We start from the raw sequence: 17847 nt of genomic DNA, 5'->3' as shown, positions 1-17847 counted from the left end.
AATAGATCTTTTCCTCTGTTAAAATTGCATTCCAGGGCAAACATATCTCTGCAATATATGCACACGTCCCCATGTTGGATCCCTTTAAAGTATGCAAATACAAAAAAATAAATAAAAATCTATTAATCACCCAGAAATGTTCAGTTTTGCAGCTTTTGAGCTGACAACAGCTCTAAATAGTGTCAGTCCTGCCCAGTTGTATTTGTATAAACTACTGCCCAGATCCCCCCCCCACAAAATCATGGGGGAAAATGTCACATTACACATCTATATAACCATTAAAAATACTTTCCTTATGCTTGGGTTCTGGCTGTGGCCCCTAGGTGAGGGTTTTGTCATCGACCTTCCTGAGAATGCTGCGAATGCCCAATTTTGGAATACTTTCCAACTTTGTGCAAGGATTATCAGCGCTCCCAGGATTTCGCCAGAATAACTGGGACATCATCCTCACCTAGGAGGTAGAAAGAGAGAATATTTTTTTTTCTCCTCCCAAGACATATGCGCGTTTTTATTTTATGTGCAAAGTGTTGTTTTTAGATGGGGGAGCAACTACCGTAATAAATAAGTGATTCTTGCATTTTGTCTCAATCAATTAAATGCTTCCTCCATCTTTCTAAAAACAAAAAAAGAAGAAACATTCCAACTTATTAAAACTTCTGTCTTTAATTACCAACAGACATTCTTTACATTTGTAAAAAGATATTTCTGATGAAACTTGACAAAAAAAAAAAAAAAAAAAAAAGAGAGAGTAGGGCTACAAAGCAAAGAACAACAGGCTGGTACAATAAGAAGACACAATAGTACAACTCTTTACAGGGATTTTTGGTTTAAAAAGGGAAACAATATCATATGAATGTCTACAAATTTATAATAATGGAGGTGTGCGTTTATTTTCTGTAGAATGATTGATGGGAGGTTTGTTGGTTGAATGTCTTGCGATCTTACCTAAAGGGTCAGTCCATCCAAAACTGATCATTTATGAGCAGATCCTGTTGGTTTGATCATCCCCCAACCTCTTAAACCTGTCATAATCCTTAGAATTTCATTGTATGAGCTTCTTTAGATTTAACATAGTGCCATAATATGCCTAAAAATTTTCTTTGTACCCAATCAGGCAAGCCCTGTGCACTACAGAATTGTTGGTTGGGCTAAATATGATTGCACAATCAGAAATCAAGCATGCCAAAAAACAACAATATAAAGCAAAAATGATGCAATAAACTGTGTTTTCCAAATACCAAAGAAAAGGAAAAGGGGGCATCAGTTGTGTTTATAGGAAAGAAGTCCAAAATAGGAGAGTCTCTTTACGGTAAACTGGGCCAGCTATGAAATACCCCACCACATTAGGCGATGGTATTGTAAAAGAAAAAAAAAAGGACTGCACAACATTTACACACCCAGCGGCATACACAGTTCTAAAACAAAACTACAGTATATCATGGTAATATTGTGATTCAGATAACTTTTGAAGGATTTTTCTTACCCCCTGCAAGGGAAATGGGCCACAGGGGATTTTCATGTCATTTTTTTGGGCAAAAAAACACTTTTCACAGCTTGTGGCTCTCTGGCTGCCACAGACATCTGGTTTCCACCAACAAGTGGCTCACAATCATGTAGTCACTATGTCAGCTATCACGTACTGATTACATGCAGGGTTAAGGCTTCAATGACAAAATGAGCCTTCGACCTGCAGATGGCACTGCTGCCTGAAGGTGGCAGTGTTCATCTGTTTAATACTGCAATTGTCAGATACAAAAATAGGATTACAAAAAATACATATAAAATACAAAATGAAAAATGTGGCCCAGGCAACCAGGCATCAGTGACTTCTGGTCACGAAAGGATTAAAGCACACTTCAACTCCAATTTTTATACGTTAAAAAAACAGAGTTCAAAGGGACAGTCCACTTTAAACAAAATGCTAGCAGGATTTAGGCCAGGATCACACCGGTACGACATACACTCCAACTTTGGGAGCACACGTCGCATGACGTGTATAAATCAATGATTCTCTATAAGAGCCGTCTTAACTGGTCCGACAGAAGTTGGTCCGACTCTAAAAAAGGTTCCTGCACTACTTTGGTCCGACTTTGGTCCTATTTCAGCCCATTGAATATCATTGAAGTTGGATCAAAGTAGGATCCTTGTCCTAACCATATGACTTGTGACATCCCACATGGTGATTACAGCAGCAGTAAAAATAATTTATGTCACACTGGGATTGTTTTGATTGGTCAAAGAACAAGTCAGACTATCTCAAAGTCAGAGCAAAATCTTATCTTGTTCATTCAAGTTTGATGGAAGTAGGACCGATGTTGCAGGGCAAAGTAGGATGACCGTTGTACAACAGTCGTGTCATACCAGTGTGAACCCAGCCTTATTGCTACTTGAAACTTGATTAAAGCCAGCTAGCAGCAAACTATAATGTGACATCCAGCTCTCCAATTTAGATATAGGTTTAAAAGATAAGTTCACCTTTCCAGAAAAAAAAAAAAAAAAAAAATTGCCAATATCTTTGCAGAACAAAAATGTGCATTTATTATTTTTTTCTCTAAAAAGGTGCCTTGAAAGTATTTCACCCATTATCAGTTGATCAGGGGTGCAATATCAGGCTTCTGTAGACAAGCCTTGAAGCTTTCATCCCACACCTCCATACTGGCCATCTGTTTTAAAGCTGCAGGGCTTGTGAATGAACTACAAGAGCACTCATCAGCGTTCTTGCAGTTCTTTCAGATTTCAAGCCAGCCGTGGTGGCTGACATTACTTGTAGTTCATTCATTCACAGGAAACTATTAAATGCATGACGAGGCTGTGCGGGTGGAGCAATACTTCATATCCCAATCGCACACTTTCCTGGATAGGCTCTCAAAGTTTGGGTGCTGCAGAAACAACCAGCTGGATACTGGTTCAAGTCACAAAATAGATATTTGCCAGCACACTATGAATTGACAAAAAGTAGCATCCAAGTAGGTAATTTATTGCATGATCACAACATAAGAAGAGCGATCCATGTATGACCAGGCTGATTGTACCCAAGTTGATACATCTATTGACTTCGGTACAAGCAACATGTCAGATTTCTTTACATACGATTATTGCCATTGGCTATTGCCGCTAGCAGTGACCATTGTATGCTGCCAGCTGGAAATGCTCCCCACCCCCCCCACTAGTAGAATACAAAAAGTGCAGTGGTAGAAGGACAGAAACTTGTATCATCTATGGCCTGCTTTAAATGTTCCACCCTAAATACGGGTGAAACATGCATCATGTTTCAAAAGGTGAACTTAGCCTTTAACATCCCCAAACTGGAGCTTCAAATTAGTAGTTTTAAAAGCTTTAACAAAGCTACCTAAAACTTGCTGAGAGCTTTGCCGAAGCTTTATAAAACCTTGCTGTACACACTGCTGCTCATACACAAGACTGAAACCTGTGCGCAGATAAAAGGTGCAGGTGATTCAACCAGCAGGTACCCACCTAAAACTGATCAATATTGGTTATACAGACCCTTTTATATTATGTGAAATATTATCCATCATTTAAAACAATTGATTTGTACCTCCACAGGGACCACACCCTCTGCTACATATTTTTTACTCAATGAGCATAAGGCATGGGTACAAAAAGGGCGTTCTAGCCCCTGCGTATAAAACAAGTCAATGGACATAGAACTACTGAGGTGATCAGGATGAAAAACAGAGAGAACCCAGAATGTTGCGAGAACAGTGAGGTTTATAATAAGGGAGACCAAGGTTATACATGGTCCAATTCCAGCATCACCTGAGACCATTGGGCTGTGCAGACGTGAGTGCTTCTGATCTACAAAACCACTCAAAGTATAACTAAAAGGCAAAACTTTTTTTGTACTTTAGATGGAGTGGAGAGGGATTAGAACATGTCAGGTTTTATTGCTGTTTGTGCCCCTGTTAAGGAGAGTCACCCTCTTCATTTGTCCTGTTTACCATTATAAGCAAAAAAGTAATAGAGGGGAAATCTTCCAATGGGGACACTAGTTCGGATGGCTTGGTCCCTTGATCTGCAGGGATTTCCTCTCACTTCCTGTTTGGCTATGGAACAGGAAGTGAAGGGAAATCTCGAAAATGGGACACAAATGGCAAAAAAAAAAAAAAAAAAATGGAATAAAAAAAAAAATCTGACAAGGGTTATAACCATCCAAAATGAAAAAAAAAAATAAAGTTTTGCCTCTAGTTCTACTTTAAAGCACACATCTTCAAGAGAAACTTTTAAAATCCGTACCGGAACTTCCCTTCCCTTTGGAGAAGGTACTGGAGTTTCATGTAGTGGTAGGTACCTCATCCTGTCGAAATAAACATGAATGACAAACCTAGGAAAGGTATGGTGGACAATGACAGCATGCCTTTATTAGAAGGCCTTCCTCAGCTCCGTCTTGTCTGTCACATTTTCGTTCCCTGTTGCAGTATTTTCTGTCCCAGAGACCGTAAATCTTCATTTTCAACAGTTACAAGTGCCAGTAAGTTCTTCAGGATTCACCACCTCCGTGAAGGTCAGATGCCAGCATCGTTCACTGTGCCCTCCCAACCTTACTAGTGTGTCCTTTAAGTAATATAGTGACCGGCGGGTAAAGCCACAGCATGCAGGAGAGAGCTGCAGGTATTCAACACACTAGGAAGTGTTGGGTGCTCATGATTCTATCAGCACCTCGAATGAAGAGACACAGCATTTAGAATACACACCTTCGATGTGTAGATTACCACCAGACAGTCTACAGAGGTGGTGTCAGTTAGCCAGAACCTAAGGCTGAGGGGTCCAGAGGGTGGGTCTGCTAAATGGACCTAGGCTGCTTAACTCCTGGAGGAAAAGAGAAGGATACTGGTTCACCAGAGGCAAACTGAACTGGAGCATGCCAAGGAGCTTGGATTACTCAGAAATCGGCTCAAGACTCTATATACAGTTTTTGGATCTAGAATATGAAGCCTTTTGACGCTCTGTATGAGGCACTTGTCACACAACACATACTAAGGGAACTGTGGGGTTAATTAACAAACCAGAGAGTGCAAAATCTGGTGCAGCTCTGCATAGAAATCAATTAGCTTCCAGATTATTATTTTTTTTTGTCAAAGCTTAATTGAACAAGCAGAAGTTAGAAGCTGATTGGCTACCATGTACAGCTGCACCAGATTTCTCACTCTCCAGTTTTAATAAATCAACCCCTGTGTCTCAAGACAGGCCCTGCACAGAAAAAATAGTTCAGTGCAAAAATGTGACAGGACTGCAGATGACCAAGCCTCAGTACATGGGATGGCAGTGGAAGAGGTAGGTTAGAGCTACAAATAAGACACAAACTGCAGCTAGTGGAGATTTGATACAGTCCTGGCATTCTTGTATTGGTTGGATAACACTTTATAGTGTCGGTAAACTTAAATCACAGCTGCAAGATTTACAGATGTATATGGAAAAAGTTCTAATCCCTCTACAAAGCTTGTAGAGTTCTGCCATTGCCGACATCTTATTATTATTTTTTTAAAAGGAAGAAGAAAGCAATGCCTGGCTGCCCTGCTTAATGTTAAAGTCTTTAGTCTTGCAATGTCATACAGGTTCCTCTCCTGTGTGAAATTGCTTACTCTGATTTGACTGCACACTGTGCATTGTACATTAGAAATTGTGTATGGTAGCCAGTCCAACAGAAACCGTCCAACATTTGGCCCGTGTGTATGGCAGCTGGTGCGACAGGCTCATGATCGAAAAAGGTCTGCTGAGCGGCTCACGGTCAGCGCTCTGAGCTATTGGCCGAGAGCGCTGACCTGAGCGTTCTAGCGGGGGGTGCCCCCCCCGTCAGAATACAATAGCACAGCAGAGGAGATCACTGTACTAAATTTGGATTGTTAGTACAGCGGCCCCAACCGGATATGTCAGTTTGCATGAAAAAGAAAAAAAAAATTGTGGTGTGTGCTAGCCTTAAGAAAAGGCTGACTGCAGTGCTCTTCCAACATGACAGGAAGCCAACTATGGGTCAGAAAATACACCATGATGCCAAAAGATGTGGACATCTGACCATTACACCTACCTAGTCAAAATGATGTGCCCACCTCAAAATGACTAAGTTCAGGTGTCTCTAATGAAGGGTACAGTTAATTATACACCATACAAAGATATTTCCAACCCTGTGGCAACAATTTGGGGAAGACTTTCACCTCCAGCATGACTGTGCCCCTTTGTACAAAGCCAGCTCCATAAAGACATGGTTTGACCAGTTTGATGTGGAGGAATGCAAGAGACCTGCATAGTCCCACAACCTCAACTCTACTGAACACCTTTGGGATGAATATGAATGGCGATTCTGAGCCTCTCTCATCCATTAAGGGGCAATGATCTTTTGGCTAAATGGGCACAAGCTTTTTACAGACAGACTCCACAATCTCATGCAAGGCCTTCCCATAAACCTGAATGTTGTTATAGCCATTAAGGGGGAAAAGATGGGGCCACTCCATATTAAAGTGGAACTTGAAGTCCTGCTACATCACTGCCGGCATCGCTATGTAGAAGATAAAAAAAAAACAATGCATAGACTGTTTAAAATCCAGTAATACACTGTCTTGCCCTGCTCTGCAAATGCTCAGTTGCGCTCTATTTTTCGGCACTGGCATAAATGTAGAAGCTGATCAACTGACAGCTTAAAGTCTCACTGCTGCTCAGGGGCTCTGGGCTTCAGAAAAATGGCAGCCTCTAGCAAGAAGAAACCGGAACGATGCTGGAGGCAATTTACAGCACACAAAAAATAAATAAAAAATTATTCAGAATATATCCCTACACCCGCTTTAAATATAACAAATTGCACCAAAAAAAAAAAAAAAAAAGCACAAAACTATTTTTTTTAATTATTACATAAACCCAAATGAATGCAGCTGCAGTGATACCCCACCCAAAAGTTCCTTATATGATTGATATTAGTATTAACCATATAGTGAAATTTGCAGCCCACACAAATTTTGGTAGCATAATAAATAATGTGGAATGTATTTTCCTTGTTAAAAACATTTATCAAGTTATGGGTAATGTTCTGCTTTATTGGCCAGGATTTTGGAATGGGATGTGAAACAACCTAATTTAGGTGCGAGGGTCAGGTGTCCACAAACATTTGGCCATGTAATGAATCTCCCCATAGGATCACACCTTTTGTACTTGCACAGCTTTGATCATCACGACATATACATTTGTAAATTCTGTTGAGAACTTTTTTTTATGAGCCAGGATATAACTTGGATTTACTGCCTTAAAAATACCAAACAATTGGTGGAGACGAGTCAAAAGTGAGTGTCTGCTGGGGCTATCTTGTTTTCTTCTCGTCGTCCGATTGGTCAGAGCCTGTATCAGAAACATGTTTCACAACACATCTTCTGGGGAACCAGCCCCGAATCCTCTGTCCATCTGGAAAGAACAGAACTAGTTTGTTATATCTGTACCGTAACCTATACGTAAAATACCTTTACTTCTACCCCCTGATTAGGAAGCAATTTATTTTACGATTAAATAAATTTTAATTTTTCAAGAAAATCCTTCTTCTGAGACCCAGTGATGTCATCACTGGGTCCCTCTGCTGATCTTTGCTCTGTAGTAAGATTAAAGAATATGTAAACCCAACACTTCATATTCCTGACATGTGCCTGCTGTACCATGTACTTTACTAAAAAAAAGTCTACTGTTCCCTTTGTGTTCTGTAAGTACCTCTGATTTCCTAATAACTGATCACGCTAGGCAGGAGAGCACAGCATGGTTAGTTCTCTAGCTATGCTGGGAACTCAGCCTGCTCTCCTCCAATGACCAGACTTGTCCCAACACCCCCCCCCCCCCTTTCATTGGGAACCTCTGTGTACTGTTGCTCACCGCCCCTCCTTTCACTGGGAAGCTCTGTGTACTTTTGATCCCCCCCCCCCCCCGCAGTTTTTTTGCAGCTGAGAACGGAGGAAGTGTGATCACATGTTATGCAATCTGATCAGCTGCTTGATTACATTCTCCCACCAGGATCTAGCACAGGGGGTCTTCCAGCATGCATCTGCCAACACCGCTGGGTTTCACCCAGAGTGTCGCCAATCAGGGAGCAGATCTGAGTGGGATAGCTTTAAAATCTAAAGCAATGTGCAGCTTGGCTTTAAAGTCACGTGTCACTATGCCTTAGCGGAGCCCTCTGCTGCTGTCGCTAACCTGCAACCCCATGCCATCTATGTGCCCCTGCCTGACTCCAACCCCCCCCCCCCTTTCAAAGCGCCACTCCAGCCCTCTGTGACTCTAAGTGGACTCCTGTGCCTCCAGTGTGCCCTTTTGACTTCAGGTATGCCATGTAGTGCATCCCTGTGCACCCAAGCACCTCCGGGACACTGGCCTCTCCACACCACCTACAGTATGCTCTTCTATCACCTGGACTGTTCTTCTTCTAATGGACACGCACACACACACCTCTATCCAAGACCGTTACACTTTACAGTTGTCTGGCCTGCTTCACTTTACCATTAGTACCCTTAGCTACGCTCCTGCTATCACTTGAATTGACCATCTCACAGTGGATATATCACTGTTCAACAAATTGACAAACCAAAATAAACTGCTTTATTGGTTTAAAATTGCTAAAAAAAAAAAAAAAAAAAAAAAATTACCCACCTTGTGGACATTCGTCACCCTCAAAGATTTTGTCGCCATACATCCAGTGCCTGTGAAAAACACAAAACTTAAATAAGTAACACACTTAACACCATTTAGTTCTCATACAACAGCATGACAAAGAATCCCCCCCCCCCCCCCCGAAAAATAAATAAATCCACAAACCTTTCTATAAAATATTAAATGTTTTGTAGTCCTAAGGCTGCATTCAGACATGAGCATCGGTCGTTCGGTCGTTTTTTTGGGCGTTTTTTTCTGGCGTTTTGTCGCGCATATTTGCACGTTTGCATACAGCGTCGTGCGACGTTTTTGTACTTCGGCGTTTTTTATTTTAGCCAATAGGAAAAATTATCATCTTTTCATCACTTGTTGCTATGTTGGTAGATTTTTTTAATCTTCTGCATGGGCGACAAGTTCTATTTATTAAAGCGACGAAACGCCCGTAGCAAACGCCCGTTGTCGCGCGATACGCTCAATTCGCGCGTTTCCCATTACTTTCTATGGGGAAAAAAAACGCTCAAATACGCCCAAACTGCACGATTCGCGCGACAGGCGTTTAGGTGTGAACAGTCACCATAGGGAATAATGTTAATTCTCCCCTCTGGCGTTTGTGAGCAGTGCGCTTTAGGCGTAAAAACGCCTAGGTGTGAATGGGGCCTAATACTTTATGTCAGCACACTTCCTGGCCTAGGGTGACAAGGCTCTAAAGATATGAGTAAATGAGCGTTGTCAGCCTAGGACAGGTAGCATGTTACTGGCAGGATCACCTTGTGAATAAACAAAGAAAAAAAAAAAAAAAATTGCAGTCACCATATCCAAAAGTGGATAAGCTGCAGCAGATTTCATTTTTGCATTTGGGTTTAGATACATTTCCTTTTTTTATTTCATTTTGGGCCAGTTTTTCCTTTGATAACAAGACAAAATCAGGAGATACCCATTAAAGTGATTGTAAAGGCAGAAGGTTTTTTGACCTTAAAGTGGAGCAACACCCACTTTTTTAAGTCCTCTGCATACCAAGCTGCTCTGGGGGCTTAAAACTAATTGGCATATATTTTTTTTAAAACTCACGGTTTTATCTCCTCCTCGGTGAATTATGCGGCCGCGGCTGAGCACCTTATCTCCTCTCTGCAATGCCTCCTGGGAGATGTTTGTCATCAATCCCAGGAGGCACCGTGATGTTGGGGTGGGTGGGACACGGGGTGGGCGGGACCCAGAAGACAGCAGCTATCAAACACCAGCCAATGGGATGGAATCTGGGCGGGCCGCTACGTGTATGTGGCTCCGCCCACTTTCTTAAACAGCCCAATCATTGGCTGGTGTTTGATAGCTGCAGTGTGGGAGTCCCGCCCACCCCGGACATCACTTCTCACAGCTAGTCTCTGCATTCAGTTACATATATTGTAACTGAATGGGACAAAACGTTACAGTGAGTTCCTGGGGCTGTACTTCAGCTGTGCTCATTATGAGCGGTTCCCACCATCCCTGTGCTGATTATGAGCGGTTCCCACCATCCCTGTGCTGATTATGAGCGGTTCCCACCATCCCTGTGCTGTGCTCCTTATGAGGAGTTCCCACCATCCCTGTGCCGAGTTCCCGGGTCTGTACACCCGATGAGCCCATTATAAGGGGTTCCCACCATCCCTGTGCTGTGTTCCTGGGTCTGTACACCCGCTGTACCCCAATTATGAGGGGTTCCCACCATCCCTGTGCTGTGCCGAGTTCCTCCTGCTTCCTCCTTCCCCCAGCACAGCACATTTCCCGGATGCGATGTTATGGTGGCACTCAGCACAGCACAGGGATGGCGGGAACCCCTCATAAGCACAGCAGGGGTACAAACCTAGCAACTCAGCACAGGGATGGTGGGAGCCCCTCATAATGGGGCACAGCGGGTGTACATCCCGGGGACCTCAGCATAGGGATGGTGGGAACCCCTTATAATGAGCACAGCAGAAGTACAGCCCCAGGAACTCTGCACAGGGATGGTGGGAACCCCTCATAATGAGCACAGCAGAAGTACAGCCCCAGGAACTCAGCACAGGGATGGTGGGAACCCCTCATAATGAGCACAGCACAGGGATGGTGGGAACACCTCATAATGAGCACAGCAGAAGTACAGCCCCAGGAACTCAGCACAGCACAGGGATGGTGGGAACCCCTCATAATGGGCACAGCGAGTGTACAGACCCGGGAACTCAGCACAGCACAGGGATGGTGGGAACCCCCTCATAATGAGCACAGCAAGTGTACAAACCCAGGAACTCGGCACAGGGATGGTGGGAACCTCTCATAATGAGCACAGCCCCAGGAACTCAGCACAGGGATGGTGGAAACCCCTCATAAATGAGCACAGCAGAAGTACGGCCCCAGAAACTCCGCACAGCACAGGGATGGTGGAAACCCTTCACAATGATCACATGATTCGTTCACTTTATGAAAAGTGAACGAATCTAACGAAAATTGAGTTACGGGCACGAAATACGAAATAACGGCTAATGCGAAACGAAACAAAATGAATTTATTGACGGCGCACATGTTTTTTTTTTTTTTACAGTAAAGTAGACGGCGCACATGTTTAGTATGTGTATATACACACACACACACACACACACACACACACACACACACACATATATAACAAGAGACAGACAGACAGACAGACAGACACAGGCATACCCCACTTTTAAGTACACAATGGGGTTTATTTACTATCACTGGAGAGTGCAAAATCAGGCTCACTTCTGCATAGAAACCAATGAGCTTCTAACCTCAGGCTTGTTCAATTAAGCCTGGAAGTGAGTCCGATTTTGCACTCTCCAGCGATAGTAAATAAACCCCATTGTGTACTTAAAAGTGGGGTATGCCTGTATGTGTATATATATATATATATATATAAATAAATCTTGTTATGTAGATATATCTGCATAGAAACAAATGATTTAGTATATTTACTGGTTTCTGGAGGGAGGAGAGGTTTGCATAGATAAGGGGCGGCAACTTCCTCTGACACTCCCGTTGCTATGGAAACCTGACTGAAACCTATTACATTGCTTGTGCAGCACTGAGCATGTGCGAGATCTGCAAGGCTGAAATCCAGGAAGTCATACAGTCTGGCTTCATGATGCCCACACTTAAGATGGCCACAGTCAGTTTATAAAATAGAAATAATCTAAATGCTGTAACAACCTAACAAAATGGACCTTAGTTTACAGACTAACTTTACTAGAATACATTAAGCTTGTGTATTACAGGGGAATTTATATTTAAAAAGTGAAATTGTGGCCAGAGCTCCACTTTAATGCATTCCATGCATCAAGATAAAAAGCCTTCTGTGTGCTGCAGCCCCCCTCATACTTACCTGAGCCCCATCTAGATCCAGCGATGTCCACGAGTGCCTCAGCTGTCCGAGACTCTCCTACCTGGTTGAGTGAGACACAGCAGTGGCACCAATGGCTCCTGCTGCTGTCAAACTCCGTTAGCCAAATCAGGAGGAGGTGTGGTGCTGAACCACGGTTCCATATCTGAATGGATACATATGGGTGCACCCATAGCAAGCTGCTTGCTGTGGGGGGCATTCAACAGAACAGAAGAACCAGGAGCTCCAGCCAGGGACAGAGGAGGAGGAGAATCAGGGCTGCTCTGTGGAAAACCATTGCACAGAGCAGGCAAGTAGAACATGTTTGTTATTTTAATAGAAAAAAAATTAAAAATAAAATTAAATAAGACTTTACAATCACTTGTAAGAAGAAAGAAAGACCACCAAGATAAGGTAGAATTCACCTGGATATATAAAGTGGTTGCAAAGATATGTACAGTTTTACCAATACATGCTAAAACTACAAAACTAGGCTCATGCATAAAGGTTTCCCTTGCCTTCCACATTAAAGGGTTCATCTTTATCAGAACGGAGCTCTAATTTTTTTGGCTGGAGTTACCCTATAGGTACTGGCTGAACAGATCAGAACATACCTCAAGCCTCGAGTGGCCAAGATAAGTTCTCCTTTCTTCAACTTCATCCGTGGCTCCTCTGAGCAGGGGGTGGTGAAGAAGGTTCGAATACCTTTGGTTATAGGGCAGCATGCACCGCTGTAGTCCTCCACAGCTCTGTACCGTACCTGGAGGAAGTGCAGAATGATCAATTGAGTTACAGAATTATGGCATTAGAAGTATAACATAAAAAGTGACATCAAAAGGTTAAAAAAAAAAAAAAAAAATGACCACCATATCATACTTACCTTCTCAGTGAAGTGGTTTTACAGACAGCAACCCCAATCCGCCTCTTCTCAGGTCCCCCCGCCGATGCTCCTGGCCCCTGCCCCAACAGAAAGCCACTTGGTATGGGGGCACTTATGTAAATTTGCTCCCTAGCCCGGCTCTAGCGCAATGTGCATCTGAGACTCGACAGTCCCAGGACTCCCTTCTCCTCATTGGCCGAGACAGCAGCAGGCGCCATTGCCTCCCACTGCTGTCAATCACAGCAAGTGAGGAGAGGGAGTCCCAAGACTGCTGACACTCTGGTGCACATCGCTGGATCGAGAGGGGGCTCGGGTAAGTATTAAGTAGGGCTGTGGGGGGGAGGAGCACACAGAAGGTTTTTTACCTGCATGCATAGAATGCACAAAAGGTAAAAACATATTCAGCCTTTACAATCACTTTAACAAATGTAGCCATGCCAACACCTATGTTGTTGGCTGGCTATCCCCTCAGGGGACCTCAGGAGTGAAAAAGAGAGTCAGACTGTCTTAAGAAAGATGTAGCTGAGAGGTAAACTGAAAAACAGCTTGTACCACATCTAAACAATGAAGGAAAATCTCTTTAGGAGACACAGGAAGTTGACAAAGAGATGGAAGTCAATGTCCTGATTAAGAAGGAGGACATAATCCATCTTAGAGGAGAGGAGGCTCTAGGTCTCGAGACAACTTTGTCCTGGTGGAGAACCAAAAAGGGTTCTTTAGAAGATAAGGCTGCCATTTCAGACACTCATAATATGAGTGATGGCACTGAGAAAGGCCACCTGGTCAGAGTAGACAGAAGGTAATCTCTGAAGGGTTTGAAGGGGGGTCTTGGAAGAGCTGAGATAACAGGTGTTAGAGGGGAAGTAAAGCCAAAGCTTTTTTTGCCTCACTTCTCACGTGGGTCACAGAAAGCACTAAGCTATGGGTGGCATCATACTGACCCCGATGTACTTCTGCACTGCTTTCATTCAGGTTAGCTGCACTTTTCCAAACTTCCATGAGGTCCTGTGTGAGGTGGTGTCTGAAACCCTAAGTCTAGTATCAACATGGTTATCCTGCATGAAACTTCATCCGATTCACATGACATTTAACCCCACGCAAAAAATAAAAACTTGCGTGGCCCACCCCCCCCCAAAATCCATACTGAACCCTTGCCCAAAGCACCTTGGCCTCATGTTGATGAGGACAAGGGCCTCTTCCCCACAACCCTGGGCAGCAGTGGTTGTTGTGGGCAAGGGGCTTATCAGAATCTGGAAGCCCCCTTTGACAAGATCCCAAGATCCTGCCCCCCCCCCCAATGTGAATTAGTATGGGGTACATCGTACTCCTACTCATTCACCCAAAAAACGTGTCAAAAACAAAAAAAAGTCAGTTTTTGACAATTTCTTTATTAAAAATAATAAACAATGTGCCCGATGTAGATCCATCACGCTGCCACCACCCGCATTTTTTTTTCTCTATTCAGGTCCGGTGGTGCCGGCGGGCATCATGATTGAAGATGGATCTACATCAGGGGACATTGTCAAAAGCTGTGTTTGTGCGTTTATCCTTTTGACAGCTAAATCATCTTTTCTCAAGGTTGCATCAGCCAGCTTCCCGGCCAGCTCCTTAACAACCAGTTAATGTTAAAGACAACGAAGGCCGCCAGGCTCCAAAAATCTGCATCTGAACAGCATCAAATATTGCAGCTGAACCACAGCTTAGTAAATTTGAAAGAAAAACAGAGGGGAAATCCACACCAGACATGTGTGATACCCAGACTTAAAGCAGAGCTCCAACCTCTTCCATTGCGAAATTTGGGGGGGTATGTCTAGCTGCTGACTTTAATTTTTTTCTCTGAAGGAGCATGGAGTTCCTCTTTATGAAGTTCCAGGTTAGAGGCCATACACAACTCGTTATATCCCTGCAGGCTTCAACCAAGACCCTTTGGAGCCAGCAGATCTATCCACACAATCCCCCCCTTTTTTTTCTCCCTCTCTTTCTCTACTGCTCTCACCTCTCCACTCCCCCCCTTTTATTTGCCACTTCCCCCTCTCGTCTGTTATGATCGTCACATCAATTTATTTGTTGCAACTGACAAATGCCTTCTGCTTGGTTATCGCAGATTGTATGTCTCTAGCCTTTTGTATTTAAACTTTGCTTTTTTCAATCACCCAAATGTAACACTGGCAATGTTTCTAACATTGTATATCATAAATATAAAACATTTTTTGCTAGATCTCATCATATATGATAACGTATAGCATCTAGGATGGCGTTGGCTCGATGCGTTTCGGCGACTATATCGCCTCATCAGGAACCTCCTGATGAGGCGAAATAGTCGCCGAAACGCGTCGAGCCAACGCCATCCTAGATGCTATACGTCATCATATATGATGAGATCTAGCAAAAACATTTTTTATATTTGATGTTAACTTATGTCTTTATATGGAGCTTGCTGGCCAAGATATTTTGTATAACTTGTGTTCATTTTATTAAAATTGTTTTTTCAAACTGATCCATTGTTCCACTTATGCGCCTCATTCAAAGTCCCGAACCCGTTCCCAAACTGATCCAGGGATGGAGACACTTATCTAGGGTGTCTCATTTAAAGTCCCACACTCTGTTGCCCTTAATATATTGTATATCATAATGTACTGCTTATCCTGTAGGTTCCGTTCATACTCGTCATGCTTAAAGTCACATTGATTTTGAAAAGGCGCCTGCACTACTTTGATGCAATTTAATTTCATTGAGTGTAAAGTTGGACTGAAAGACGAATCAAAGTTGCACTGGAAATCGTGAGACTTTAGAGCTGCGCTAGTGTGAAAGGAGCCTAAAACGATAAACTAATTGAACTTTAAAACAAAAATACTGTCAGAGATTACAGTAACATGCTAAACAACATATGAGATTTTAGTCTGTAACCACAGATGCACTTTGAGCTATACTTACACTGCGCACTCGTTTATCGGCCTTCTGTTTAAGCTGCTCCACCTGGCAAAACAAAAAGGCACAGCAAATAGTCACTTTGTATATACAAAAGTATGGTGTGGTACTTGTTATGAACCTTGTGGTTTAAGGTGTGTTTAGCACATGTTACCATTGAACTGTAGGCACAGTTTGAAAAGAAATGCATCAAAAGATGCAGCACGCAGGACATATTTATACCACACTGCACCTAAAATACACTGGTGTTAATGGACCCTACAATACATTTTTGACCTCAGAAGCATTTAAAGCAACAGCGCAGGAACATGGGGGATACATGGCTCTAATATGTCATACTATGCAGTCTAGTTTCTTAGTAACTGCATTTATAGGTCTCTGAAATAAACAGCTATAAATGTGCAAAATACAGAACCATTCATACTATTTGCACCAGGAGGTGCTTCCTCTTCTTAAATTGGTTGTAAAAGCTGCTATAGTTTTTTTTTTTTTAGGGGTCCCTAGATGCGTTATGTCATAATGTGCTATTAGGCACAGCATATTATCACATTATCACACTTAGCCGCCAAAGAAGCCCTCCGGTGCTGCAGTGCTTTTTTTTCGGTGTGCCCTAGCAGCTTTCATCATCACCTGGTCTTCCTTCCAGGTTTCGTATAGTTTGACCACAATGATGTCACTCCCGCTCATGTGCACGGGAGTCATATTGCCGCGGCACAGACCTAGGGCCCCTATAGTACACGCTGCACATGTGCGGCTCAGTGTACATGACAGCTGTCAGGTAGGAGGGAGCTTTTATAGCAGAAGAGACTGATAGGATCTCTTATGTCATAAATTACCCATATGTCAGTATTTTTTTTTTTTTAAGTAACTTTACTACCACTTTAAAGTTGAGTATTAATATAACTTTATATAAGCTCTGACTTATTCCATAGTACTGTACAGAGAACACTGAGCCATTCACATTAGTTTCTGCCTCAGAAAAGCTTACAATCTAATGTTCCACCATAGCCACACATTATTATGATTATTAGAATACATTTATATAGCTCTGACATTCTGTAGTGCTGCACAGAGAACACTGAGACTGTCACATCAGTCTCTGCACCAGAGGAGCTTACACTCTAATGCATCACCCACATTCACGTGCTGCAATTATTAAGATTTAAATAGAACGTTTATAAACTACACAGACAAGGTTATTACATTTTTCAAATTCACATTTTTTTTAAAACAATGACAAAGCGAATCTTCTAAGCTTTGTAGAAGGAGGAGATTTTTTAACCAAACACATGTAAATGAATGCACAGATGATTACTAAATGGCAGCAGTAAACCGAGGAGGGACAGATATAATCCCAATGAAATGAGTCATCCTGGTATCTTGCTGTGCTAGTGGCACAGAAAAGTTTGTACCAGTTGCAAATGAGCCCTTACCGTCAAATCGTATGGACGACAGCCTTCCTGCAGTGACCACACCACGCCGTCCCCCTTTGGAGAGCCAGACCAGGTAAAGACCTGGCGGAAGTTCCGCCATCGGCTGCCCAGGTCGTAGGGGAAAATAAATTTCTCTCCAGTCTGGTAATACTGAATCCTGTCCTTAGCCTGCACACATAAAAGTAAAACCTGGTCAAAATACTCCAAATAACGAATAGCTATTGCTTAAAATGAACAGATGCTATGAAAACACCACTAATATGCATTAGAAGTTTGTTAAAAAAGGCCTAGTTAGACTTACCGGTGACGGTATTTCTAAGAGCCTTTCAGGACAACCTTGGAGAGAGCGCAGCTCCGCCTCTTCTGTAGGAAACACCCACAGGCTTTAAATCCCTCCTCTTCCACCATGGCTTCAGTTATTGTGTGGCCTCCGGCACTGGAAAACAAAGCACAGAGAACCACAACACCATGATAGATACATACTTTACTTTTTTATATACATTTTAGGGAGGGAAATAGCGGTTGTCCTGAAAGGCTCTTAGAAATACCGTCACCGGTAAGTCTAACTAGGCCTTTCTCAAATCGCCTTTCAGGACAACCTTGGAGAGGATAACCAAGTAACT

General features: G+C 42.8%; 1 protein-coding gene across 4 annotated transcripts in view; it reads right to left on the bottom strand.

Annotated features, from left to right (window-relative positions):
* Positions 1-5342: 5342 nt before the first annotated feature.
* ZDHHC6 (zinc finger DHHC-type palmitoyltransferase 6) overlaps positions 5343-17847 on the bottom strand; it is a 37015-nt gene continuing 24510 nt past the window's right edge. For all 4 annotated transcript variants that reach the window (XM_040361615.1, XM_040361616.1, XM_040361613.1 and 1 more), the window contains exons 7-11: positions 17225-17392; positions 15798-15839; positions 12598-12743; positions 8632-8681; positions 5343-7404 (exon numbers count right to left, since the gene is read on the bottom strand). In XM_040361615.1, the coding sequence (XP_040217549.1) occupies positions 7304-7404; positions 8632-8681; positions 12598-12743; positions 15798-15839; positions 17225-17392 (507 nt within the window). In that variant the 3' untranslated portion in view covers positions 5343-7303. The remainder of the gene's footprint in view (positions 7405-8631; positions 8682-12597; positions 12744-15797; positions 15840-17224; positions 17393-17847) is intronic.

The sequence above is a fragment of the Rana temporaria genome, chromosome 8 (assembly GCF_905171775.1).
Source record: "Rana temporaria chromosome 8, aRanTem1.1, whole genome shotgun sequence".
NCBI lineage: Eukaryota > Metazoa > Chordata > Amphibia > Anura > Ranidae > Rana > Rana temporaria.
This window is presented reverse-complemented; position numbering and strand designations above follow the sequence as displayed.